The sequence below is a fragment of the Hetaerina americana genome, unplaced genomic scaffold (assembly GCF_022747635.1).
Source record: "Hetaerina americana unplaced genomic scaffold, ioHetAmer1.1.p SCAF_60, whole genome shotgun sequence".
Lineage (NCBI taxonomy): Eukaryota > Metazoa > Arthropoda > Insecta > Odonata > Calopterygidae > Hetaerina > Hetaerina americana.
In genome coordinates, this window is record NW_027287206.1 from 2,815,181 (window position 1) to 2,843,178 (window position 27,998).

The 27,998-nt window shown below is 36.9% G+C and overlaps 1 protein-coding gene across 1 annotated transcript; it reads left to right on the top strand.

Annotated features, from left to right (window-relative positions):
• Positions 1 to 5,465: 5,465 nt before the first annotated feature.
• LOC139695602 (vezatin-like) lies at positions 5,466 to 27,370 on the top strand. The gene is made up of 8 exons (XM_071594402.1): positions 5,466 to 5,620; positions 5,690 to 5,773; positions 5,859 to 5,942; positions 11,905 to 12,032; positions 14,665 to 14,937; positions 17,846 to 17,965; positions 24,117 to 24,264; positions 26,149 to 27,370. The coding sequence occupies exons 1-8, from the start codon at positions 5,594 to 5,596 to the stop codon at positions 27,166 to 27,168; spliced, it is 1,884 nt and encodes a 627-aa protein (XP_071450503.1). The 5' UTR covers positions 5,466 to 5,593; the 3' UTR covers positions 27,169 to 27,370.
• The last annotated feature ends 628 nt before the right edge of the window (positions 27,371 to 27,998 follow it).

Sequence of the window (27,998 nt, forward strand, 5' to 3'; positions counted from 1 at the left end):
TCAGGATGACCCTGGGAACACTTAAATCTACATTATAAAACGATATGAGTACTAGGGATAAACTGACTCCTCTACTTCTTATATGTTAATGTCAAATGCCTTTTTCTTAGTACTACATGAGGTCTTTCTTCATCTTTCGAAATGCTCTTTCGGTTTATATCTGTGTTAACGGTGATACATATAATAATAATGCATTTTATTTGTCAGGCAATCAAGAGGTTACAACTGTTACACTTGATATAAGACACGTCAGTGGAAAGTTATAAAATACAATCGTGAATTCAAGGCATTATCATGAAATTCAGCAATTGAATAAAACATTTTTAATTTGAAGAACCTAGGTAGATTGACTTTAAATGCAACCACACTATTATGGGCCTTAATCTCAGCTGGGAGAGTATTATAAAGTTGAAGGCTCATAAAATTAGGGCACCTGCATTTTTTGTACCTACATATAATATGTGCATCTGCTCATTACTCCTTGTAAAATATTTGTTGGTATCACAAATTTTCACATACTCGGATAGATTTCTTTTACTACTATATATCCCACAACATGAAAAATATGAATACATGGCACTGGCAATACATCCAATTTTTTAAAGAGGGGATGGCAAGGGGCATTGTGTTTTGCAAAATTCATTAGCCGAATGGCTCCTTTTTGGGCCCTGAAAATAGCTAAGGCCTTAAATGAAGAACCCCAGGAAAGGATTCTGCAGGCTTTGTGAGAATAAAATTCACCATAGTATAGTACACAGAGAACAGCCGCTGAAACTGTGGATCAAATGGACCTTATTAAAAAGCAGGCCGAGGTTAACTTACTGGTTGAAGTACTTATGTGTTCTTTCCAAGAGATATGAGAATTGATGTGGAAACCCAAAAATTTGATATTTTGTACCTGTGGGATCACCTTCCCATTGACATCATATGAAAGGACTTTGCTAGCTTTATTTTTATTTGAAAAATATAATGTGAGACTTTTCTATATTCAAATCTAGGAAATTATTATGACACTATGAGAGTAAGGTGTGACAAACCTGTTTACACTGAACTAATTCGTCAAAAGTAGGCGATACTAGAATAATGTTGTTGTGGGAACACTTTGATTAAGGACCTTACTTGGGGTTACAAAAGATGTACAATTTTTAGAAACAACCACGTGTTGTATTCTATTAATAAATGAAGAGGTGGCATAATGAAGACGATAGATTGCTTTAAAATGTTACTGGGAATTCCATCAAAACCAGAGCTTCGTTTTGTACCTATAGTCTTCACTTTATTTTTTAGTTCAGATTTTGTGAGGGGATAGAGAAACAGGGACTTTGGCTGGGTAGCAGCATTGGCTTCTAAATTAGGAGAGTTGCTCTGCTTAGCTATGGAAGGTTGAAAGTGCTCAGCAAATTTACGGGCAAGTTTGGAAAAGTCTGATATAATAATTCCTGATGAATCATGAATCTGAATTTGAGACTGACTGCTTCCTGGGTTTGTTTCTGGAGGTATTAATAATTTTTCAGATTTCTCACGATTTATTATCAGAGATAATGGTCCTATGATCATTATAACAAGGTTCAGCTGACTGTGGCATTTGAGGTAATGCTTTTTCCTTTTTACATATTCAGTCTTAAGTTCACAATTAGCTTTACCAGAAATAGCCAGATATTTAAGATGCTGAACCATGCAACATATTTCATTCGTATTTTGACGAATATGTCAGACTCATCAATTTGGTGATGAACCAAAATTATTTTACGTTCCAAGGTAAATTTTACAGACAAGAGTTTGGAACTGCCTTGGGCAACTCACTTTCTCCCTTTGTGGCGAATGTTTTTATGTCTCACTTTGAGTGTACTTTTAAAGAAAAATTCAGTTACTTCCCCGCGGTTTATTTACGATATGTTGACGACATCTTCTCTGTATTTGATACGACTAAGTGTGAACTTAATGACATTGTGAACAATCTGAATAGTCTTTTCCCTTTCATCAATTTCACTGTTGAAACCGAAAAGAATAACATCCTCCCTTTCCTAGACCTTTCCCTCAATAGATCGAACGATAAATTACTTTTTGACATATACCGGAAACCCACACACACAAACAACTACATCCATAAACATTCTTTTAACCATCCCAGCCACAAATACGCTGTCTACCATTCTCTCATACACAGAATGTTAAATGTCCCTTTGGAAACCATGGCTTACAATAAAGACTTAGAATACATTAAAAATATTGCTAAATGTAATGGTCTCCAAGAATCACTGATTGACAACATATTAAAGAAACACAAATTAAAAAAATTAATCTCCATGTCCACCACACACAAAAAAGATGCAACAAAGAAATTTATTAAATTACCCTTCTATCCTCAGTTAACCAGAGGTATCGAAAAAATTTTCAAGACTGTTGACACGAAAATTTCTTACACCAACAACAGCAAACTAAAACAGCTCCTAGGAAACACCAAAGACAAAACACCTACAACAGAGAAGTCTGGCATTTACCAAATCAACTGTGGGACTTGCCAAGCTTCTTACATAGGCCAAACACTACGCCCACTACAAACACAAGAAACCAGACAAATCCAGTATGGCACAGCATTTAATTGAAACAGGACAGCACATGACAACAGACAATTTAAATCTCCTAAAACAAACTACGAATAATTTACTTGACGCTTATGAGAGCATTTTAATTTTCAAAAACAGAGACAATCTCCTAAACAGTGACACAGGACCTATTTCATATTCCTTGCTTTACTCCCTGTTAAATTTAAAATAGCCCTTAGTCCTTTGTAAACCTACAGTCTCTTCAACGTTTGTGCATCTTATCCTTTTTCCTTTCCTTCCCTAAGTGTCAATTCTCCGTTCTTGAGGTATTCCTTCATCCTCTGTAGCGTTTTTCCTACATCCTCAACGGTTATTTTTCTGTAGGTTGCCTTTCACTTCTCCCTCCCCATCTACGTTCGCTTAACGGTTGTGCTAAGCTTCCCCTTCACTTTTCCCCCTTTTTGCAACGGTCATTTCCTTGACCGTGTAATTCTCCCTCCCCCTCACTACATAACCTATCGTTTCAAACTCCTCTACCATCAGCCTTGTCTATTGGCTCTGGTTTTTTTCACCACACTCCCTCCCCCACACATGTAACACTATATATTCTTCGGATTGCCCTTAACCTTTCTCACTTCGACTTGTGCTGCCGTGACGATTACCCTTCAGTTCCCTGAAGAGGGCTACTTTGTGGCCGAAATACTCGCATTCGTATTCACCTTTCTTATCCTCTCCTTTTTTACCTTTTACCCCTTCTTGACTTGTGGCGCTAGCCAACTAATTTCATTTGTACTTTGTTTAGAAAGGTAAACTGTTTACAGCTATTGGAGTTTTACATTCATTCAATATTACTAGCCGTAAGAGCTCATTTCTATCAATATGACCAAAAAGATGTGAGGGCATTGTCCTAATAGTTACATATATTAATAATGTATGTATATGTGTGTGTGTATATATATATATGTAAATATATATACATATAAATATATATATATGTAAATATATATACATATAAATATATATATATATATATTGTGTGTTCCTATCCCATTTCCTTATATCTGTTTCTGTATATATGAGTATTTATTCGCCGTTTGGCGGGATTTCGTGTTTGAATGTGTGTATATATATATATATATATATATATATATATATACACACACATACATACACACATAATTTGTAAACAGTATAAATGAGTCACTGGGTAGTCAGAGTCACATTTGACATATGGTTACTTAATGCAGTGGACATTACACAGAGCATGTCACAACCTGGGTATAATTGTAGATATACAGGGTTTATCTCATCTCATGCGTAATTGTAATTGGAGATATGGGTGGGTATTTTCCTTGCCTTTTTGGGATGGTGAGAGAGGGAAGTCAAACTTTAGAAATGGTGTACCAAGGTGCGTGTGGTTTGTCCTATGTGATGGGGAGAAAGTGGTGGCAACATGTAGTAGGTAGTTAGGAGAAAGATGATGAACCTGGCTTGGAATGGGAGCTTGGCCAAAGGCCACCTCTTTAATAGTTCACCAATCCTACTCAGGAAGGTGGTAGACTGATAGATGTTGCAGTCTGGCAGCCAGAGTTAACACCACCCTTCATTGTCAGCATTACCTGTAGAGGAGAGGTTCTATGTAAATCTGGGGGTGTCAAGTGGGACGAGTGACAGTAACTTTTGTATACTTCATTGTAATGACTTTATTGGATGAATGATATATCCATATGAGGGAACTATGTGTCTGGCATATTCCATTGCATCTTAATGAAGGCTTGGGATACCTACTCTATCATAAAAATAGACCAAGCATGTGACACTGAAATGGATATTCTTACCTCATAGTTGAAGAGAGGAGGGAAACGAGCTAACAAGGTGATCCCTATTAGAGTTAGTGACCCCTACAAAGTGGGCTCTGCTGTATGCAAGATAAAGGTGCCACCTTAGGTACTACCACTGCAAGGTATTAGTGGCTTGTTGTTGTTGTTATAAAAGCTATCTATAATATTTGTACTAAGGTCCTCAGTGTGATGTTATCGGCTTATTGTTGGTGGATAACTTGCTTACCCGAATTCCTGTGAGCATATAATTGTAATTAAGGCAGAAGGATACGGTTAAGACCGTGGTTTCTTAAGATAACAGATGTAAGTGTGCAGTGAAAAGATAGAGTTGTAGTGTTGCCCTACTTTATTCCTGCTTGCCTGTCACTTGCTGGTACCAGAATTAGATTCACCTGAATATTAAAATTAATTTTTTGGTTGAAGAGCTGAAAGATATGCTATATGAATCAATAATCAGACCAATAATATTTTATGTATAACCTGGAACCTGGAACACATATTAGTTCACATGGAAATAGATATAAGGAAATGGATGGAAAGTATTTGGCCAATGTGGCTTTCCCTTCTCCTGGCTATGAGTGCTAGCCTTTACTCTTGTGTCCTCGTCAGTTCCCCCTTTATATATAAATAAATATGTAGGCGGCATGTGAAATTCACACATCAGGATAGGGGTCCCAGTTACTTTCCCTGTGCCGGGTATGGTTTCCCAGTAAGATCTGGTTCCCGAAAAATCACAGTTTGGGTTTTTTTTATTTTACAATTACGTTGCAATTAGGCGATTTTCCTGGTGGCAACGGTTTCAGTTGATGGTGCCCAGACGCTTTCCTGGGAATTGAACCGGAGCCCTCCAACTCTCTACCCCTGGATAGTAGTCAGTAGGCCAACACTCTACCCCTGAACTAACTTGACACACACACACACTGGGATGCATACACGCAAATACAGTACCATACACAGATTTTTACGTATCAGAAAAAACCGCAATTTTTCTCACGTAGCGGAGGCTTTGAGAACTAGTATACGAGTTTTGAAAACAAATGAAGCTCGGATTACGACAAACGACAGCAGAATTATTCAAATCCACAAGCACACTGGGAAAGCGCATGAAAAACCGCATAAATAGTGTTCTTGTGGTTGCTAATTTAACAATAATTTAATATTAAGGTTCGAACTATTTTTAAAAATGTTTACGGTATAAATGTGACAATGGAAGAAGATAGCGTAATTATTGAGGTAAATGATAAACTTGATTGATGAAATTAATTATTTTGGTTGCAGTTTTGACATTTTATTTTTTCGTAGGGAACGCCGCTTGCCGCCTACCTCAAGGACCTTGGTTTAGAAGAAGAGATAGAGGACGGATATGTGGAAGAGGAGGAACCTGAGGTAATAAATATTTCAAGTCAATGCTACTTTTATGTACAAGTTTTTCCTCGTGAGTTCGAAGCTCATGCTTTTTTATTCTCTTTAGGTTCCTCAGCCGCTTACATCCAAAGTTTCGCGCTTTCGAAATTTGCTATCGTCTCTGTTCAAAACATGGAGGTCACCCGGTGTGGTGAGTATGTCACTTAGAAAAAATGTTTTTGAATATTGTAATAGTGCTCGTTTTTAGTTCTAATTATTCATTCAGGTTTGCCAATCATGTTTCATGTGATACGGTCCAAAGACCTAAACTTAAATTAGCTTCTGTAGAGTGTAAACATGTTTTTTCTACTTTGCATAACTCCGTGTAAAATTTTGTTCAATACTGTATTTGCTAAATAGCTGCAGTGTAAATGATGCTGTCTCTTTTAAGCATAACTCTTTGCTTTTCTATTACGGTGGAATGCATATTTGAATGGACCACTGTATTTTAATGGGCCAGCATGGTTAATAATGGGATCCCTTTTTTCACTGTTGTACAGTAAACATGTTTGAGCATAAGTGTGTATGCCCTAATTGTGCTCGTATATATGCAACTGATCTGTAACTATGCGACCAATGCAATTATATATAATATTTAGCTAACACTGCCTTGATAAAGTTATGCCCACCTTATTATTCATGATTTGTTTGTGTAATGCAATTGCCACTTGCACTGACATTACAAAATAGCAGGTTTTCTTGTGCACGCATTGCTTTTAATCCTATTTCTCTGAAACTACTGAACCCTCTTGATATTGTTTGGGCTTAATACTAGAAGTAATATATTTTCGAAGTATATTTACACAACCTGTCATTACTCATGCCACGTACATACTTCCATCTATGATACACTTATTGATAGAAACATTGAAGTTTTTGGTGACATTATATCTAATTTTTTTGCACCTTGCTTTGTGTGAAACCAGTCAAGTCCTCATTTGCATTAAAATTTTCACGCTATTTTCAAATATTTCTTGAACAGCATTTAATAACTACCTGTTTGCTCTGTATTCTATCTATGCAGAATGAAACTGACATACATTTAACGTAGTGCACGTCATAACACTCCCTATATTACACCACTATAGACCACTATATTTATCTATATTTCCTCTTTCCATCTCTTGCTTTATATTTCTTAATTCTCCAGTCCTCAGCATTGTCCTAACATTCCAAGTTGCTATTATAATTAATGCAGTCTTCTTCTTCTTCATCTTCTGTGTTGCTGCTGTCGGTTTGCTTTGCAAGGCTTTCATTAGATGACCACCGAGGAAGCCTTGCCTCTCCCGCTGCCAGGCAAGGTACACGGCCAATTGGGCTGAGTCCCATAGTTGCCAGGAATTTTTTTCTCTATATTGGCCATCATACAATCTTGGGAATCATAATTGAGGTGGTTTCCTGTTGCCTTCCTCAATGGTGTTTTAGCGTGACACCATCACTCTAAGGCCACCCCTCTGGGTTCAGATGCCTTTGCAGCTGCCTCACTGAGGAAAAGATATGTGGACTGCCATTTGTCTGGCTCCTAACAGTCATTCTAGCTAGCACAAAATTTGTTCAAAAATATAGCAAAAAACACAATTGAGTTGATTGACAAAATTTGCATATTTAATCCACCTAATTTCATCCCTAAACAGATCTCCTTTGATGTTAAGAATTAGTTCACCAGATCAGGAGAATTTCCTTACTGTCAATAATAATCTATATGGTCTGTTAAAAAAAAGGAGAGACTGTTCTAAACCCATGTTGGTGTTTGAATAGCCATCTATCTCTTGTCCACCATTCCCGAATGTAGTCGGCGATTCTTTTTTCCATTATTTTGTAAACAACTGAGGTTATGCTTACTGGTCTATAATTGTTGGCAATTGTTTCATCCCCTTTCTTGAAAATTATCAACATCACCTTCGCATTTGATGGTAACATCTTAGCTTTTTTGGACCCTGGAGAAGATGGTCCTTTCCTCTGTGATGACTGGAATTTGGTTTCTATATCATAACCATAAGCCAGGTTTTGTCTCCTGTCAAGATTGTTTAAAGGAATTATGGTTGTCATCAAGCAGTTCCTGGCTGATGTCAAGACGTTTTTGCCTCTGTTCATCCATTAGCACTTGTGGCACATTTGGACATGACTCTCTGCACGCCCAAAATTTCTGTGAAAATCGTGAAACATAGTCTAATGCCAATGTCAGCTGTATTGGCAAATCTCCCTGATGGTTAACCTACGGTTTGAATGCTCTAAACTATTCACACTGATAACATGGGCAATTTTTGTTTGCATCGATGGTTATCCACTACTTGGTTCTTAATTGGTAGAGGTTTTTCCAGACTGGTAGCTATTGCACCAATGAAAACACTGTGCCTGGCTCTTAGATCCATTGCCAAATGCCTCTTGAATCATTGCATAAGTTTGTGACACTTTTCCCAAAGTTAAAACAAAATTCAATGCACATGCTGCGCGTCTCTAACACTTTCATTCTGACCGACACAAGAATTTGTACATCAAGCATGTGCCAGCTCAGACAAGAATTGCTGTTGTGCATGGACAAGTTGAGATAGGGCCACCAGCAAGTTGGTGTTTCACTTCTCACAATGCGGCCAGAAAGTGACACCTCACTGATTGTGATCTGTGTAGCAGTTCGTGCATTGAAAGACCAGTCTCAGTTTTTTAGTACAAACCTTGTATTTTGTAAAATCAATGATTGTACCAACAGTATAGCTGCACAATATATCATAATAGAGTATCTGAAAGAAGTATGTTGTGCATGAATCATAATCAGGCTGTCATTTTAATAGCATCAAGGTATAGGTCTCCTTGTGAAAAATTTGAAGCTCTCCTGGCAAAATTGAACTGTTTACTTGACAGAATGTTTAATTCTCCCCATAATCCGTGTCATAATTCCAGGTGACTAATTGCAACATTTTGTCTGCCTCAAGTGCAAGAAGTGATTTGATATCAATAATAAATTGTTATAATTTTGCACAACAAAATGCCACATCCATCATAAATACCTTTAAAGAATTTTTAAAGGATTTTCACACTATATTTCTCTATTAATTTTACATTGTCTGTAGGAGAGATCATGTCAATAAAATTAGAGGGATTAAGTGTGGAACAGAGATTTAAGATGTCATGTTTTCCATGATCAATAAGGGAATAGAATAATATTGTCTGACCTTGGTAGGAACATATTCAGGTTAAAATTCTAGTGTGTATTCCCCCCCTGCCGCACACCCTAGCAGTGGCTTGCAGGGTACTAAAATATCAAAATGCAGATATTACAGAGGGTGGAAAAATCCTCAAAAAACAACTGAATGACTGATGAAATTAGACATCAATCAAGAGGTCTCAAAGAAATGGCTGCATAAGCCAAATATTATCATGAACCAGTCTTACTGAAGGAATACAAGGATTGCATTAAGAAATATCAAAATGTACTGGCCATGCCTAAGAATACCTAAAATAATAATAGAACCTATACATCTGTACCCATCTATAAATAAGATGGGTACAGATGTGCCTAGCAATTGCCATCTGTTACTGTCTTTGGCCATGCAGCTACTGGTATATGCTGTCTTAAAATGCTAGGGATTTTCATTTAAGTCCCTGTCTAGGTCTGCCATACACGTTCCAAATAGAGTCACCCTGGGCAGGATGTGGTTCCTCACCATACACAGATGGTCTTTAAGGATATGCTATAAGTTTACTTTGCTTTCTCCTGTGTTGGGAGGACCAGTCAGTATTCATGAAAGTTATTCCTTACTGGTGAAAGGTGATACCTCTCCCACATACTTGACCCATTCCATACTTACCATGAGTTAAATAAACCTATTTTGCTCTGTGATTTGGCATATGCTTTTGCTAATGCATGGTCATGCCTTTAAGTAATGTAGTTTAGTTTCATAGAATATGGTTATTATTCATTTCTTCTGATACTATTTTGCGCTTTAGCAGAGAATTTAATTATGCTCTGAATTACCTTACCCATTTTATCATGAAAAAGTGTTCTATATAATGCTTGTTAATGTTAGGAAAGAAATGTAGAGAGACACATTCACCAGTATGACTATAAGGATGGCATATGCAACTATAATGCTACTGTTAATGTACTTGTACTTTGGTTGTCCGAACAATTCTGACCAAACAAATTAATGAGATATTCTTATTCTTCAACATACAAGGTATGTTCCAAAAGTAGTAGGACTGAGTCGTTTAAAAGAAAATTATTGCCAGAATTCATACATTCACTCAAAAGTCGTCAAAGTAGCAACCTTGTGCATCCACACACCAATGATAACCTCCTAATCCAATTCAAATATCTATCAAAAGAATCTCTAAGGTTAGGAAACAGTAAAAGTCACTGGGGGCCAGGTTGGGTGAATACTAATGGTTAGTGGTCAACCAACTTGAAGTGCAATTCATGAATTTTAGCCAAGGGGACCACCAAAGTGTGAACAGGTGTATTGTGCTGATGGCAAGGCACTTTCTTATTCTTCTTCAAATGCGATCATTTTTTGCAATTTCTGTCTTCTGCTTTTCAAGTAATGATGCGTAATATTTTATTATTATTGTTTTGCCATTTTGAAGATAATCGATTGACACCATTCTGTGACTATCCCAAGAAACAGTTACCATCACCTTCTTGGCCGATGGAACTGTCTTTGCCTTTCTTTAAGCAGGTTCACCCTATGCAGGACACTGCTTTGACCCTTCTCTCCTCTCTGGAGTGTTGTGGTTGATCCAAGTTTCATCTGTACTCACTTCACTTAAACCACTCAAACAGGGTCTTGAGAATGTTCATTTGAATGCATATTTAGTCCAAAGTGAGCAAATGTGGCACCCAAATTGTAGATAGCTTACATATGTCCAATTCTTCAGTCATTATATTAAAAACTTTCGATACACCCATAGTCTCTGCTATCTCTCTAATCTTAATGTGACGGTCTTCCAGTGCCATTTGGTGAACATTTTGGATGCCATTGCCTCCCATACACAATGTCCAACTTGTCTCTTATATGCATTGGAGTATTGCCTTTCAAAAAAATATTTAATGACCGCTTGATACTAAAATTTTTCCATTTTCACTTGAACCCTTACAACAACTCACCCAAATGATTGTCAAACAATAACTGAGTGTCGAACATGACTGAAAATTTGGTGAATACCTTTTAACACATGCACAAATGCACCCCCAAAAACTTTTGCTGAAGAGTGTTGCCATCCTCATGTTGAGGTCAGAAAGTTTTCAGTACAAGCAGTTATGTTGACGGTGGAATTCATTTTCTTGGTGGCTCATAAATTAAAATTGCCAAATGCCTACTTGGTCATTTAATCAAACTGAAATGAAATTTAGTATTTGCCACACTTCAAGATGGTTTGTTCAGCAGTTGTAAACATTGGAAATTAATGGATGCTATATTCTTATTTTTTGTTTTCAGGTGTGTCATCAGAGTTCTTCCTAAAGCTACTATAATGTGATTAGTTAATCGTATTAGTTGATATGTATACTATTTCTCTTTTAATTATTTTCAAATATTGAATTGCCAGTAGAAATCCTTATGAGTTCTCCTTCTAGTCAAACGTCCATCCTGGTCAATATTTTGATACGCAAGTCGAGCATTAAAACACCAACCAGAATGGAGATTTATGACCTGGAGGAAGACCCAAAAGGAAAATTTACGCTTGATGTGCTGGGAAAGCACCACTTCTTAATTTACTGGATTAACTGGTTGTGTTGCAACTATCACTCTGAATCCTTATCCCTGGTTTAATCTATCACCCTTACTCCAATGGATGAATGTATGATGATATTTTATCGAGTGTGCATATGGTGGCAAATGAGTGTTTTTTTCATTCAAATGGTTGTGTTAAAAAAATGGATATTTTTAATCCCATCCATATACCTTCTGTGATTCATTTGTGTTTTTCCGTTTAAAATAGAGTTATTGACTGGCAAATAATTTGAATTATCTGTAGGTCAGAATGGGAATGCAGTGGTTTCTAAATTGTTTATTGATGCAATTATGTGTGAGGGCATGTGTAATTGAGTGTTATACCTAAAATATTCTTGTTTGAAAAATGTGAAATTGATTAACTCTGCTCTTCTAATTTAATTTTAGGTGAAAAAAATCAAGCTTGCATGTATCCAAAAAATCGTTGAGGCTGGTATCATCGAGGAAGAAGATATCTCCCAAATTTTGGAAGAAAGAGGATTGCAAGGGGAGTTAAGGCATGTTAATATATCCTGGTGAGCATTGATGAAGAGTTTTTATCACCTAATTATACGAATTGATAAGCCATGTTTTCTCATGGTCTTATTTATTATTATTCTGTGCTTCTCTTTTATTGCATGTAGTTATTTTTGCCAAATTTTAGGAACTATGTTTTGCTTGGTTTATTTTTAAATAATTTTTGTTGCCTATGAAAATATATTTTGTTCAATCATTTAAATCTTAACCATACAAGAACCATAAAAGAAACAAAATCTTATATAGCTTGTACATGTTTTGTAAGGAGAAGCCGTCACGATTATAAGGTTATAATTACAGAATGAGTAAATGTAAAAAGTGTGCTGTCAGTTGAAACTATTCCCACTTCAAACCCATTGGAATTGCAATCATCTGAAAACCAGCGTTTGGATTTTTTATGATGTTCCCAACTGTTTTCGCTATAGCTTTAAGTAATAAGGTTTTAATGGAAGGTAATAATAAACAAAACAATCCCTTCCTTCAGAAGTGTCTATTCAACATTAGCTGTCAAGATGATTGCCACTGAAATACTTGATAACCTTTTATTTCCATGGCTGCCAATGCATTGCATGAAGGAAGAAAACAACAGCATGCACAAATTTGACCTTATATTGGATGGCCTGGTGACATAGATATTTAAACACGTTGCATGAAACTATTGCTGTCTGGAATTGTAACAATGGTGTTGATGTGCTTTATCATTATTTTAATTCCTACATGATTCTGAAAGCTACCACATGGCATAAGTAAATGGTATACCAGGAGACATGTTGAAATGTTAGTGCATAGTGCTGATGAAAAATGTTAGCAAATTGCCTATTGGATTTATACTTGCTGACTTCAACTGTTTCAAATGATTCAAAAAGAATTAATATCGTTGCATGAAGGAAAAGTAAGTGAGATGGAATACAAGGAAACAGAAGCAAGCAGTCAGTGGAGTATAGGACAATAGGGGCTGGAGAAAAGATAATACGATACTCATTCAAAATGTGGTGTTGTAGTAAAAATGTTGAAAAAGCAATGAATTGATAAGGTTAGTAATGAAGAGGTTCTTGGTAGAATCAGAAAAGATCATCACATCTGGAAGTATATCATAAAACAAAGTTATTGCTCACCATATGCGTCATGATGAAGCAGTAAAACCTATACCAGAAGGTAATATGTTAGGGAAAATAGCAAGAAGAGGAGTGTAGGAGAATATTTTCTGCATTATATGCAACGGATATTATTTCCATTGCATTCCATTGAGGATACAAAATTGAAAGCACAGCATAGATGCAATTCAATCTGTGCATTGAAAACTGAAGTATGAAAATAATAAACAAAAGTTAAATATGAGCAGTTTTAACACTATTTTCAGTTTCCTTCAGTATTAAAAAACTGTTTCCAAGTATTCCCACTGTGCAACGATTAATATTAACTGAAAACATTCTGATGAACAATGGTATAAACAAGGATCATCCTACATCTGTCCCACATATTCCAACTTGTGGTGAAAGAATTTATGTTCAAGAAACTATATAATGATTTCATGATGGGACTCTCTCTTTCCTCAATCTAGGCTGAGATTTTGATGGGTAACTTTGAAAATGGCCTTTTTAACTTATCCAAAAAAAAGTTGCCATGTGACATAGCTTTGCTAAAGTTTGGTTCTGCTGATGATTACTGTGAATCAAAAACAAATTTGGATGACACTTTCCAAAGAGTGTTTGGCACACCTTTTGAAGAACAAGAATGATTTTCTGCATCAATAATTGACAATGGATAAAACATGGGTTGAACATTACACACCATGATCAAAACAATCCATGCAGTGAATAGAGGCTAGTTCTTCAGCTCCAAAAGGGGCAAAGAACGTGCCATCGGCTGGAAAGGTCATGGTGCTGGGTTTTAGGGTTGCAGAAGGAATTTAGTTGATTGTCTCTCCTGAGAAAGGTTGAACAGTGACTGGGGAGTGCTCTTCTACCCTTCTAATGAAATGACACAAAAATTCATGAAAGAAAATCTGACTTGCAGAGGAAAGGAACTGTTTTGCATCAGGACGGTGCACCCAACCACAAAAGTGTCTTGACGATGGGAAAATTGAGGGATTTGTACTATTAAGTGCTGGACCATACACCCATTTCCCCGAAGATGGTTCTCTTGGACTTGCACCTTTTCTGAAAACTCAGAAATGTCCTCACTGCCAATGTTTTTTACTCAAACCAGAAGCGATTGCGGCTGTAGACACGTACTTTGCAGCACTTGCAGAAGAACACTGCAGAGATAAGATTAGACACTGGGACATTGCTGGATGGAATGTATTAATAGTAAAGCTGATAATGTTGACAAATAAAATTTAAAGGAAAATGCAAAGTGATTTTCATCATCAGGCCTAAAACTTTTCAGATCACCCTCATATGCCTGTTTGTGGCTCAACATAAGTGAGCTTGAATTTTTCGTTAGCGATTTTGTGTGCATCAATTTATTTGCATCCCATATTGGAATTTTTAGAAGTAAAAGATCTATGTATATTCTAAGCAAATATACCCTCCATCTAATCCTATAATTTTGGTTATCTCATAGGAATATGCACAGATGGAAACTAAAACTTAATTTTGTATTTGATATTTTTATATTTAATTAATATAGGTCAGTGATGAAGAAAATTATAGGGGAGTCATTACTAGCTGTGATACCAGCAATAGCTGTTGGTGTCATTGGACAAAGCAGCTTCAAAGCTAGTATGGTTGCTGTTATACCTACAGCCGCATTACTAGTGCGTTGGATATCAGTTTTTCCCGCTCTGGGAGAATTTACCAAGTTGGCACGTTATCTAGATGCCAGGAGGCTCTTTCAACAAGATCTAAGGAGAGCGACACGCATAGTTAATGAGCAAGCGCTTATAGCGAAAGGTTATAATATGTAAGTAGAAGACATTTTATAATATTTTATAAATATTGTGTCCTATATCTGTTAAATCTTCTTTGGCAAAAATAGTGACCTCTGTTGAAAATTAAATAATCAACCTTATATTCATTGAGTGATGTATGGAAAAGTCAGAATTGGGTGTTTTTGTGGTCCTACAGGAACTGAAGCTCCTTCATTTGATCAATGGTAATCAAATACAGTGAACCCCTATTTTATGTTTGCCAGGGGATGAAATGTCTTGTATCTTTTATAAAGTAATTCCTTGTGTTTAAGACAGTCTAAATTTGTTGACAGTTATTTGACCATTCAATTTTAAAATCATTATTAATTGAAAATTACTATGCATAAAACTACTCATTATGTGAAATGCAAACTGCTCATTTACAGGATTTTTATGCTTATTCAGAAAAGAAAAATTTTTAGTTTCAATTTGTATGCAGTTTTTGAGCATTGTATTTGTGAAAAAATTTGACTTGGGATTCCAATCTAAATACATGTTTTGAGGTCTCCTGAGCTGTTTTCTGGAAGGTGTATGCTTGAATTTTTTATGGGGGCAGCAACTAAAAAACTATTAATTTGAATGGCATGACATTTTATGTTTAAATATTCTTATTAAGGATTGATAAAATGATTAGATTTTTGCCAAAATCAACACACCGATTTTTCTTGTTTTGACCATTTGCTATGTGTGACACTGACGACCCTGCAAAACCATATAAAGAGCAGGAGATTTGAAAAAACTTTGAAAATGGATGTAACTTTCTGTGAAGCTCGATTTTATTTTTCTCATTAAAATAAGGGAGAATTGAGTTTTTCGCTGGGATCATGATATGGATTAAGGATTTAATTTTCTCTCTCTCCATTTCTTATATCTTGCATGAAAAATTGATGAAACGTCATTCCTAACCTGATCTTTTTGTCAGTATTCCATGTATATAGGTACCGTAACAACATTTTTATTACTCAGGCTCATTCTCCTTATTGAGGCATAGGCCGATTCCATTCCACCTTGGAGGAAAAGAGATTTAAGAGAGAAACAGAATATTTTAGAATAAAGGGAGAGGCAATGATTTCACTGTCTAGGCCTGCATAGGCACAAGGAAAAACTCTTAATAGACCTGAGTAATTTGCTATTTTCGTCAGTTACTAAGTCCATTCCTTGTCTTATGCCATAAAAGGAAAGCTTAAGAACTGCAGGCCCTATGAGGCGAAAACATTTTCATCCTCTAAAACTTTTATCTATTATATTTTTATGTGTCATGTGTTGAAATTCCTTCAGCTGCAGTCTCTAGTTTTCCATTGGAAGAATCTTCATGATGTTTCTCTTATTTCACATCCTGTTTTTGAGCTATACCACATCTATCTGATTAGGAGGTGGCTGCCCAACATTTCTTAAATTTTAGGAATATTGTAATTCTTGTAGATTTCATGCTTTAGTGTTTTTGCATGCATGCACTACCCAGTATATTTTATTAATTGCATTTATGTGAGGAAATATAATGGTGTAATGTATGAAATACAATGGTATCCTATGCATGAGTTCTGCTGTTTATGTTGCAAAGAATAATTTGGTTTGATAAAGCTGTCATTCTTAAAATTTTCAGTCACCTCTGCAATAATTAACTGTAAACATTTGTGGTATTTTTTTGTGCTTTAGATAAATTGCAGTTCAAGTAATTGGGTCCAACTTCCCTCTCTGGTAGAAGTAATACCAGAAAAAAGCCAATCATTAAAATCCATCATTCAATTTTAATAGACGGTTATTTGTTATCATTTTACTAGGTACAGTGAATTAGGTGGAGTAATTCAAGTAATAGCACTCCAATTAAAGTTAGAAGGAACTTATTCCAATTCCAATAAAGATGATACAAATCACATTCCATTGTGCAGAGCATAGGAGTAAAGTACAAAAGAATTTTTTCTAAGGCTCAAATTTAAGGTAATGGGTAATTCTTTTATTGCAAATTATGGCAAAACATTATTTAGCCAGCAGATATGGATAACTCTTTTAAACTAGAGGCATCAGAGTCACTCCATCAGTTGGAGTTTAATGATACTAGATGGTGGCTCCTCCTGCTCTGATTTCAAAAGAGGGGGTCAGAGTCTCACCACTGCTGAGTGTGCTTATTTTGGGGTCTAGAGTTTTATTAATAACTGTAAGTGTCTTATGTATGAAAGTTATTTTATTCTACCATTAGTCTGAAAATAGCACTTTTTGGCCTTAACATCGGGCTATTAAAGATAATGGCAATGGAGACAATAACAAACACCAAATAGGAAGAAAATCCTACCCAGGTGGGAATTGAACCCGCGACCCTTGGGTTAGAGGACCAAGGATGTTACCACAATGCAACCAGGGCAGCCAGTATCATAGCAGGGCAACCAGCAAAGTATCATATACAAATGGTCCAAAAATGATAATAGCCAGTGGGAGGCTTTTAATTAGCTGACGAAATGGCATTTCTGAGGGGGGGCACTTGCCCATGTGTGTATACAATCATTTGAGGGTGGATGCAAGCGTTTTGGGGTACATGGAATGCTTTTGTAACTGGTTGTTTTTGACATAATGTGAGAGCAATGCCAGAGGAGCATATAGGAAAGAAAAATGAGAAGAAAAAGGAATGAGAGAATAATTTCAATAAATGAATATTAAAGAAATATTTATTATCTGCCATTTACACTTGATTTTGATTTCATCTCACCTTGTGTGTGTCCATCAATGTGCTCCAATGCAGGACCTCTTTATAGAATAAAACAGTACAGAATGAAGTTGGCCATTTTCAGAAAAAAATCCATGATCAAAAAGCGAGCATGGCATCTAGGATATATAGTATCTTTTAGTAAAAATAATGGAATTTGGCGGACTATTATTTAGGGTATTAAGAGTAATTTTTGCTTTCAGAAATATGCAGGCATGTGCATCTGCTTGGCGGCTCGAAAGAGAAGATTTGACTGAGTTATCAAACCTCGCTCAGAGAAGTTTGCCTGGTGTGCGCGTGGCGATATTCCAAACCACATCAAGGTAATTTTAATTGTGTTTTAATTTAGGAATTAGCAATTTTAAGGGAACTATGCTTTAATGCATTCCTGACCAGCAACAGCGTAACAGCCTGCAGGGCCTTTACCTCTGGATCTGTATTACATTCCAATTTGACTGTTATTAGAATGGTGAAGGTGAGCAAATCCATTATTTGTTATATAATATCAAAATCATTCAGAAGATAAAGTAGTAAATAATTTGCTGCTGAATAATACATTAATATTTTTGAGAGGTGCTGCTGAGGGGGAATTGAGGTTCACAATTGCATCACAATCCATGTGGTCATGGCAAGAATTTGTAACACACAACCTACCTTCCATCAAGGCTAAATATGATTATTGGCATTCATGAGACGCCACTTCTATGCTGTCTAGTTCAAGTTTTTATTGCATTACAATGAAATAAAAGTACTACTTTCAATTCACAACTTATGTTTCTGCTTTGTAGCAATGTTTCATTGGAGTTTTACATTTGTGGAAAAATAAAAACAGATACGTATGCATATCTTGGCATGCTCTGTTGATATCCTAGGTCAGTTCTAAATAAACAGGGTTAACAGGGAGCCAATGTAAGATGTTTATTTTTCAAAGGTATATTGCAACCCCACAACCCTTAGAATTCATTAGAGTTCAAAGTTATGTGTATATCTTATGCAAAAATTGTATACAATGTTAATGCATTGTACAATTTTTTTAAATTTATGTGTACAAAGTCTCACCTATACAATGTAATACAATACATACATTTGCATAGAATGTGTGCAGTAGTACAGAATTGTATGCATTATATTCAGTGGTAGGTATTGTGAAAAGGTCATAGTCAAAAAATATAATGGTTATGATCTAATCCATTTAATTAACCCCTGAAGCAAGAATATGTATTTAAACGATTGAGAGCCCCACTCGCGGTATTTAATTTTTTTTAAATCTCTCCCTGTTGCAGCATTGTTGAAATTAATTTATATCTTTTAAAATGTTTATTCTAAAATTAAAAAAATACTTAATGTTAAATTGCTTATTCTATTTAGTCTAAATTTTACTTATGTTTTCACTTTTTCATTTGCCTTTAAGTTTCAAACCTCCAGTCTAAACGTTTAGTTTTGTGTGATATAATTTGAAACCATCCCCTGAATATAGGCCTGCATTGCAGTCAGGGCACCAGTACACTGTATCCCTCTTTTTACCTCGTGTAGAGCACACCGGACATCTTCTTTGAGGCCTGGACTTCTTCTCGGTCAGCTGTATCTTTTCAACGAAGTGCCTCTCAACCAATCTTCTTTACTTGAACTTTCACTGTCACATCCAATACTCACTTCTCTTTCTCCGTCCAGGTGTTCAACTAAATTCTCTATATTATCTTCACTCAAAAAAAGCTTATCCGTCATGGAATCCATTACAGGCATTATGTACAAAGCTTTTTTACTTCTCTTTCTGAAGAAAGGAATCTAACAACTGAGGCTATGGACAATGCCGAGGCCTTTTGCCATGTTATGCTGTTGCCCTGCTGTTATGACGAAACAGACAGGAAGAATGATGTACAAATGGTTCCAGAGAAATTAGATAGGGAAATCATATCAAGCAATAAAGACGAACAGAGCCTGAGGACAAAGTGTCAATGCAAAGAACTCGCTTATCTCATAACGATGGACTTCATAGATTTATCTTCCTTATAGAGTGCCTTTTCATGTGGATGAAACAGAACAATTAGCAAGACTCATTATCTATGAGGCCTGGGAAAACCATATATATTAAAAAAATTCAATGGCGCCGCAGAAAAAAATTCAAAACCGAGGGAGTGGATCGGGGTGTTTGGCATACGTTGATCCACGGATATGGCTTACCAACTGCGACATATCATGTACTTAGAACCGCGCTGAGGGGTTAAGGGACTTTAGAAAATTTCAAAGTTTATTTTGAATGGCACGAGTTTCAAAATATGGACTACCAATATGGATAGGTTAGGAGGGCTGTTCAAAAGATTCCCTAACTTTATGAATAGGGCACCTCCAGTTGGTTATTTTTCGTAATCCAATCAAAGGTGGGGATCAATATGGTGTGGTGGCTAATGTACTGGCTTCTCACCCAGAGGGCCCGGGTTCAAATCCCGGCGGTGTTGAATATTTTTCAGACGTATCTTGATCCCTACTTGAGGTGATTTTTGGAGGGCACTTCGAGTGAGTGTGCCATCCGTCGAAGGGGACGTTAAGCTGCGGACCCCTTGGCGCCTTTCGTTAAGAGTAGGCTAATGCTGACGCTGGGTTTCTCTTCACCCTTAATCCTTTCATGTCCATCCCCAATGGCGCAAATCACCTCAGCTGTCGGTCGCCTCCCCTAAATACTACTACTCCAATCAAAGGTGCTGTGTCTGCAGAAACTTCCTGTATAACCCCCTTCAACCACTTTGTTGATTAGCTACAGCTGTTTAAGTGAAGGGGTGTTCATGCAGTGCGGCAAAAAATCAGATGAGTTGATTACCGAGCCTTATAGTGAGAATGCAATGAATCATACCTTGTATTATGTGTGGTTTACCCTGCTCAGAAAAGGGGAAGCAATCAGTGGAAGACGAGCTTTCCGTAAAACCATTATTATTGTTTGATGACCTCCACATCGAGAAAGTGAACGATTTCATTCCTGCAAATTGACGTTTGACTGTCAGGGTAATTGCAGAGGAGTGTGTCATCTCGATTGGGTTGTGCTATGAAATCCTGACTGAAAAATTGAGGATGCATCAAGTGCTACCAAATTCCTGCCTTGCCTGATGACAGCACACCGGAAACAACATTGATTTAAGTCTTGTCAGGAATTGTTTGATCAAGCTGAAGAGGATAAAACCTTCTTTTCCAGGATCATAACAGCTAATGGGTCATGGGTTTATGCATATGACTTGGAAACAAAAGTGGAATCTTCACAATGGATTATGGAATCATCCCCTGCTCGAAAAGAGCACGACAAGTTTGCTTAAATATCAAGGTGTTGTTGACTTTTTTTCGATACAAAGGGGGTTGTGCATCACAAATATATGCCTGAAGGCCAGACAGTCAATCTACCTGGGGGTTATGAGTCACCTAAGAGAGGGAATCTGGTGAAAACCGCCCAAACTTTAGAGGAGCTGGGAGTGATTTTTTCACCACAACTACAAGTGTGCTCATTTATCTCTCAGAACTTTCTAAAAATTTGACTTAGGAGCTTATGAGCATTCAGGATTAATCGTTCCAGGACTGTTTCAAAAAGTGCAAACTCTTCTGAGCAATATACTCACCAAATGGAGGAAAATGCTTGTGATATGACATAGTAGAAAGTAGGATCAATATCTATTTCAACAATACTTGAAAAATCCACAGTTTAAATACAGAAATACTGTGAATTTTGCAAAAATTAACATATTTGCTACATTTATAAATCATAGTTCTCTTTAAAGCTAATTATGATGTACAATGCAAAAGAATGAAAATTTGCGAGATCAATTCTTGCCAATTTGATTTGGAGTTGCCCATGTATTATAATGGTTAATTGTCTTTTACCAATTATATTTTGGGAGCCAAGGCAGAAATTTGTCTAAAACACTCAATAAAACTAATTTCACATTTTTTAGCATGTTACTTTGACGTTCTACTTTTTTAGTATACTTCTCTTCTATGTCCCATACTTATTATTTTTCACAAGTGTTTGGATTAGTGAAAATGAATAAATTCTGATGAATGACTACATTGTTGATCTGAGAATGTTTAAACTTAGATGCAACAATTTCAGTGTGTAAAAATCATTCACCTTGACCGGGATTCAAACCCGGATCTCTCAATGTCTGGGCAAGTGCTTAAGCCAGTTAAGCTATCAAGGCATCCTCTTAAACTCTAAGAGGACACCTGGATAGCTTAACTGGGTAAAGCACTCGACCAGACATTGAGAGATCCAGGTTCGAATCCTGGTCAAGGTGAATGATTTTTACACTCTGAAATTTTTGCATTGAAATACATATTAGCGGATGACTCCGTTAAAAGTTACTGTTACGGCATCTCCCGCAGTTTCTTTGGAAATTAAACTTAGAAGTAGATACAGTGAAATTTAGGAAAATCTTTTCGGGGAAGTTCACTTGTCAGTTTTTGTTGCTACGATAATGTGACATCTCTACAGGTGTGTAGGAGGAATAAGGTTGTGTGAGCAGGAAATTTTTAAATGAGGTGTTTTTTGTATGACGATAAAAAGTATCAAATTTTTGTTAGAAAACATCAGTGACATTTATATTAGGTCTACATTATAGTTGGAAAATATGGTTCATATTTAAAAATCCATCACTCAAGTCCTCATCTTCAAGTTTCTTTAAGGTATCACTTAAATTGTTATATCTCCATAAATACTTCCTCACTATAGGTGTCATTGTCAACTCCAGAAATGGTGAAACATTAGCTTCTATTTGGTGATGTTGAAATCAACTCATTGAGATATAACTAGAGGTAAAGTTTAAATAAAATAATGTTAAAATTTTTACATAAATACAAGGTGTGATCAAAAAAAGACCGGATTGATTTTATTTTACGCAAACTGTTCAATGGATCAAGACGAGAGACAGTGCTCCATCTAGCAACACATGTGACAACCAAGTGAGAGGTTTTGTGTTTGTTTATGTCGAGTCATTAGGCAGCAGCATTGGTACGTGTCTTAACCTGTTCGTCACTGCATGCAATGGCAGCAATGAAGGAGCTAGAGGAACAGCGTGTGTGCATGAAATTTTGTTTCAAACTTGGAAAAAGGAGACATTTGGAATGATTCAGCAAGTCTTTGTTAATGAAGCCATGAGTCAAAGCTAGTATTTTGAATGGTACAGTCGTTTGAAATCAGGCAGAACCTCAACAGATGAAGATTCGCGAATGTGGTGGCCTTTCACTTCGACAGACTCCAACCATGTCACATTGGCGAATGATTTGGTGTGGGTAAATTGCCGTTTAACTTTTAGGGAGATAGCTGAGGACGTGAGCATTAGTTAGGCTCCTGTCAGACAATTTTGACAGACATTATTGGCATGACGCACGTATCAAAATTCATTCTGCGGGTGCCGACTGATGAACAGAGACAAAAATGTGTGGATATTTCTCAGAAACTTCTGGATCGAGCCAATGCCAACCCAGAGTTAATTAAAACCATCGTAACCGGTGACAACACATGGGTTTACGGTTATGATGTTGAGATAAAGGCCCAGTCTTCTCAGTGGAAAGGTCCTCATTCTCCGTGATCAAAGAAAGCTCGCATGTTGCGGTCCAATGTGAAGGTCATGCTGGTGTGTTTCTTCGATTGGCTGGGGCTGATTCATTACAAATACATCCCTCAAGGACAAAACCATCAACAAAGATTTCTACTTAAAGGTTATGAAGAGGCTGAGGGTCACAGTGAGCCAATAGAGACCGGACAAAAGGAGAAACAATGCGTGGTGTTTTCACCACGATAACTAGGCTCATACGGCACTGATTGTGGCAGAGTTTTTTGCCAGAACTGGAACTTCCGTGATCCCACAGCCACCGTACCCTCCAGACGTGGCTCCATCAGACTTTTTTGTTTCCAAAGTTAAAATCAACCTTGAAAGGGCACCGATTCGACTCTATTGCGGGCATTAAAACTAATTGTACAGCAGACCTGAAGAGGATCCCTAAGGCGGCTTAACAGGCAGGGTTCAAGTGCTGGAAGAAATGTTGGCAAAGGTGTGTCGTCAGCCAAGGCATGTACTTTGTGGGCGACAAGTTCAATTAAGCTGTATCCGTCAAAATAAACAAGTTATAAAATTAGTTTGTCTTTTTTTTTATCACACCTTGTATGAGGTGCTCTTCACTTTTTAACTGCTTACATTCTTTTTATTTCTGGTATTCTTATGTAAAATGTATTTGCATTGATTGTCATAATATGTGAACCATATCAACTTATGCTCAACTTGAATTTTTTTACTGGTATGTTATTTAAAGATCCTTTCTGGTTATCAGAGTGGGTGGTGTAATGAGAAAGCAAAGGTTGTTGTTTTTTATTATGGGAATTTTATTTTCTCATGTCTGAATGATGAAAGCAATTATTTGGAGATGCAGTCAATAATATTGGTTAAAATTTGTCTTTCCTATGAAGATTATCAATAATTTTTTGGTTTTCATTTAAAGGCTAGCCTTGGCTCTTAGCCGTGAGTTGCAGCTACAGAGACAGCATCATCCATTGCCTTTCAATCTCGATCACCCCTCCCTGAGGTATCCTGATATTGATGAGTCTGGCGCTGAAAAGGCTGAAGTTCCATCTTTAGCAACCTTAAGGGTATGTATTTTCTTTTTCATTTAATATTTTCTATATTTATTTTGTCACTTTTTGTTATCTATTTCACTTAATGGAACAGGCTTTAAACCATTGGCTATTGTACGAGGCATGCTCATAAAGTAAGGGCCGTTTGGTCTCAGGAAAAAATATACTCATATGAAACATTTTATTGGCCGTTGCTGTGACTAGATCGGTCCGTCCGTGAGAGCTGTTTCAGTGAAACAAGTTTTTTCATTTCGGCAAAAAACATGATGGCGGATTATTAAGAGCAACGCGCTGCAGTGAAATTTTGTTTCCTGTTGGGGAAATCGGCTGCGGAAACTACTGTAATGCTCAAGACTGTTTTTTGGGGAAGCTTCCCTAAGCAAAACCAGAGTCTATGAGTGGCTTACACATTTTAAAAATGGTGAAATGTCAATTGAAGACCAGCCCCGTTCAGGCTACCCTTCAACATCAAGAACTGATGAAAACGTCGACAAAACCAATGCCCTCATTAGTGAAGACCGTCGCAGGATGAAGGAATTTCTTGCAAGGATTGTAAATGTGTGGGGACTTTTCTCCTTTAATTTCCACCATGAAGCAATGAGCAGCCAAGTTAAAACATGGCCTTGAAAGCTAATAAGATGATCGTCCACGTGAAGGATGCCCAAAAAGTGCAACCACTACGGAAATCATTGAAAATGTGCACAATATGATTTTGGAAGGTCATTGTAAGAATGTATGTGAAATTGTTAGTAGTGTAGTGATTTCAAAAAAATTGCTACATTTTGCATGAGTCAATCCACATGACATAGCTTTTAGTATCGCTCGTGATCACTCTGAATCAAAAATGCATTCAATTGACCCTTTCCAAACAGTGCTTGGCGTGCTTGATGAAAAACAAGATTGATTATCTGTATCAACAATTGACAATGGATGAAACATGGATTCAACATTATGCATCAGAATCGAAACAACATTCCATGCAGTGAATAGGCAGGTTCTTCAGCTCTTAAGAAGGCAAATATGGTGCCATTGGCCGCAAAGGTCATGATGTTGGTTTCTAGGGTTGCGCAAGGAATTTTGTTGACTGACTATCTTGAAAAAGGTTGGGGAAAACTGGGGAGTATTCTTCTAACAAAATGACAAAAAAATTCATGTAAGCAAATCTGGCTGGCATCGGAAAGAAACCATTTTCTATCAGGATGGTGCACCCAAACACAAGTGTCTTGACGATGGAAAAATTGAGGGATTTGTACAATTAAGTGCTGGACCACACCCTCATTTCCCTGAAAGTGGCTCCCTCGGACTTCCACCTCTTCTGCAAACTCAAAAGTTTCCTCACTGGCCAATGTTTTTTACTCAAACAAGAAGTGATTTTGGCTCTAGACGAGTACGTACTTTGTAGCACTTCCAGAAGAACACTACTGAGATGGAATAATGGAACTGGAGCACCACTGGGTGAAATGTATTACTTTTTAAGGTAATTATGTTGATAAATAAAACTTTTTTGAAATGACGGCAAAATTGTCGCAAGAGTTCCATATAGCACGAATGGATACTAGTTTCCGGGACGACCCTTGTGCCAAATCAAATGCCATAAATGTGGAGCAGACAGATATTGTACAGGCAAAAACATTTCCAGATTATAAGAACTTTAATTTATCATGAATGGTTGCAATAATGTTTGTGAATTAAATTTATGTGTGGAGGTGGCAAGCCAAGGCAATAGCCAAATAAATCCACTGTCTATGTAATAATTAAAGTATTTTTATTTATATATATTTTGAAAACAGCATAATTTTACTTAAAAGTAACATTGGTTGTACAAGTTTGCATTGTAAAAAGGAAGTTATGTTGCTGCACCCTGTATATTAAAAATTTTACTTTTTTATTAATTTGCAGGTTGCGATAAAAAAGTTTTTTTTTAAGGAAGGGGAACTGGTTAAACGACTGCTGGTGGACCTGTTGTCATCTGAGGATGACACACTGAGGATTTCCCTCAGAGATGAATTGCTTGAAATTCTCATTGATTGTATCCAAGAATTAAAGGTTTCCCTAGTCTTTCACAAGACCCTTTATTGCCAAACAGTTCAGTGCAATATTAGACCAGATGGAGAAAAAATTGCCGACAATACTTTTTATTCATATTGCCAGAGTGCCAGGGGGCACCTAGAAGAAGCCATGAGGACAGTAAGAGTTATGGAGCAATATTTAGAGCATAATGACCCGTTCACTGTGGCAGAACCTTGGATGTACTTGCACCATAAGATCAAGTTCCATGCCGAAGTATTTAATGTGTCCTTAGAAAAGGCATATATTCTGCTGATTCAGAGGAGCAGCAGGAATGAAAAATGCTCTGTCACTTTGCCTGCTAGTGAGGAGCACAGTAGCTTCCTTGATGTACGTGACGAAGTGCAACTTTGCAGGGACCCAATCGATGAAGTGTTTGAGGTGATTGGGGAGGGCACGAATGAAATGTCGGCAAATGATGTTGATGAGGGGTCAGCCTTAAGGAAAAATGACGAGAGCTCACGGTTAGTACTCGAGGAACTGAAGTCGGTCATCAAATTTAAAGCGCTTGAATGGGAAGAAAGGGAGAAAAAGGTGAGAGAAAAAACACGAAGTGCTACATGTACTAGGGAGGAAGACCTATGGAAAGTTTTGTCGGTAAAAAATACGGTCGAATTCCCATCATCGTCATCTTCCACAAATGATGGCGAGCAAACGCCTTCCAGCATTCCATCATGGGTGCTCCCAAGTTCCAGGGAGCCACTAAATGATTTGCCTCCTGCAGAGGGAGCTAGTGCCATTGGGCAAATGATTGGAAGCATGGCATCAGAAGCTGTGGCCATAGCCAAACTGAATCAAGCAGCAGCTCTACTGGACCTAACCGAGGACATGTTCATCTCTGATGAAGATTGAGCCCAAAAACATAATTGTACCATCAAAAAAAAAAAGCCGTTACCTAGTCAATTTAATTTTTGATGAACATAATAGTTTTGTTTTTATTTACATGTAATTGTAGACTATTGTCAAATACTGTAATCTGTGTAAGCTATGAATAATATGAAAAGTGCCTTAACAAGTTGCCACAATGCCTGATTTTTTTTTTATACCTTCAGAAGTTGCACTATTGTTTTTAATTTGGAAAGATTTTTTATTGTTTAATTTGATGTTGTATATTATTTTTAAGGAATAAAAAAAATTACAATGTCTTTCTTAATGTGTAATTCATCATCATCAGAGTAATCAATCCAAAGGTTGGAATTATAGGAGATTTGCTCTTTTGAGAGTAAAAAAGAAACTACACTTCTACACAAAAGATTTAATATTTCACGACCATGGTTTCGATGCTGAGCATCAATCATCAGGTAACATACATCAACATTTTTTTAACTTATATAGTCTGGCTCCAAGAGGGGAGTAACGGAGAGGAGATGGGGTAAGTTGAGTTTAGGGGCAGCAACCTATTAGTGGTCTAGGAGAGGGAGAGGGTATGTATTGGAAGGTTACTGGCTCAATTTTGTGAAAGTTTATATTAATTAAATGAAGAACACAATCTAACACTCCACCGATCTTAGAAATAGCGGTGGAAAAAAACCAACACATTGTGTTTTACATCTAATTAGGGGGGGGTGTTTGTCTACAATGGTTCGACCTTTATTAAGGGACAGTCGATGATCATCACTGCCTTGGTGGGGATGGGGTTGGTGCAGAAAAATATTGGAGTCATTTAAGAATTTAAGGAGGGG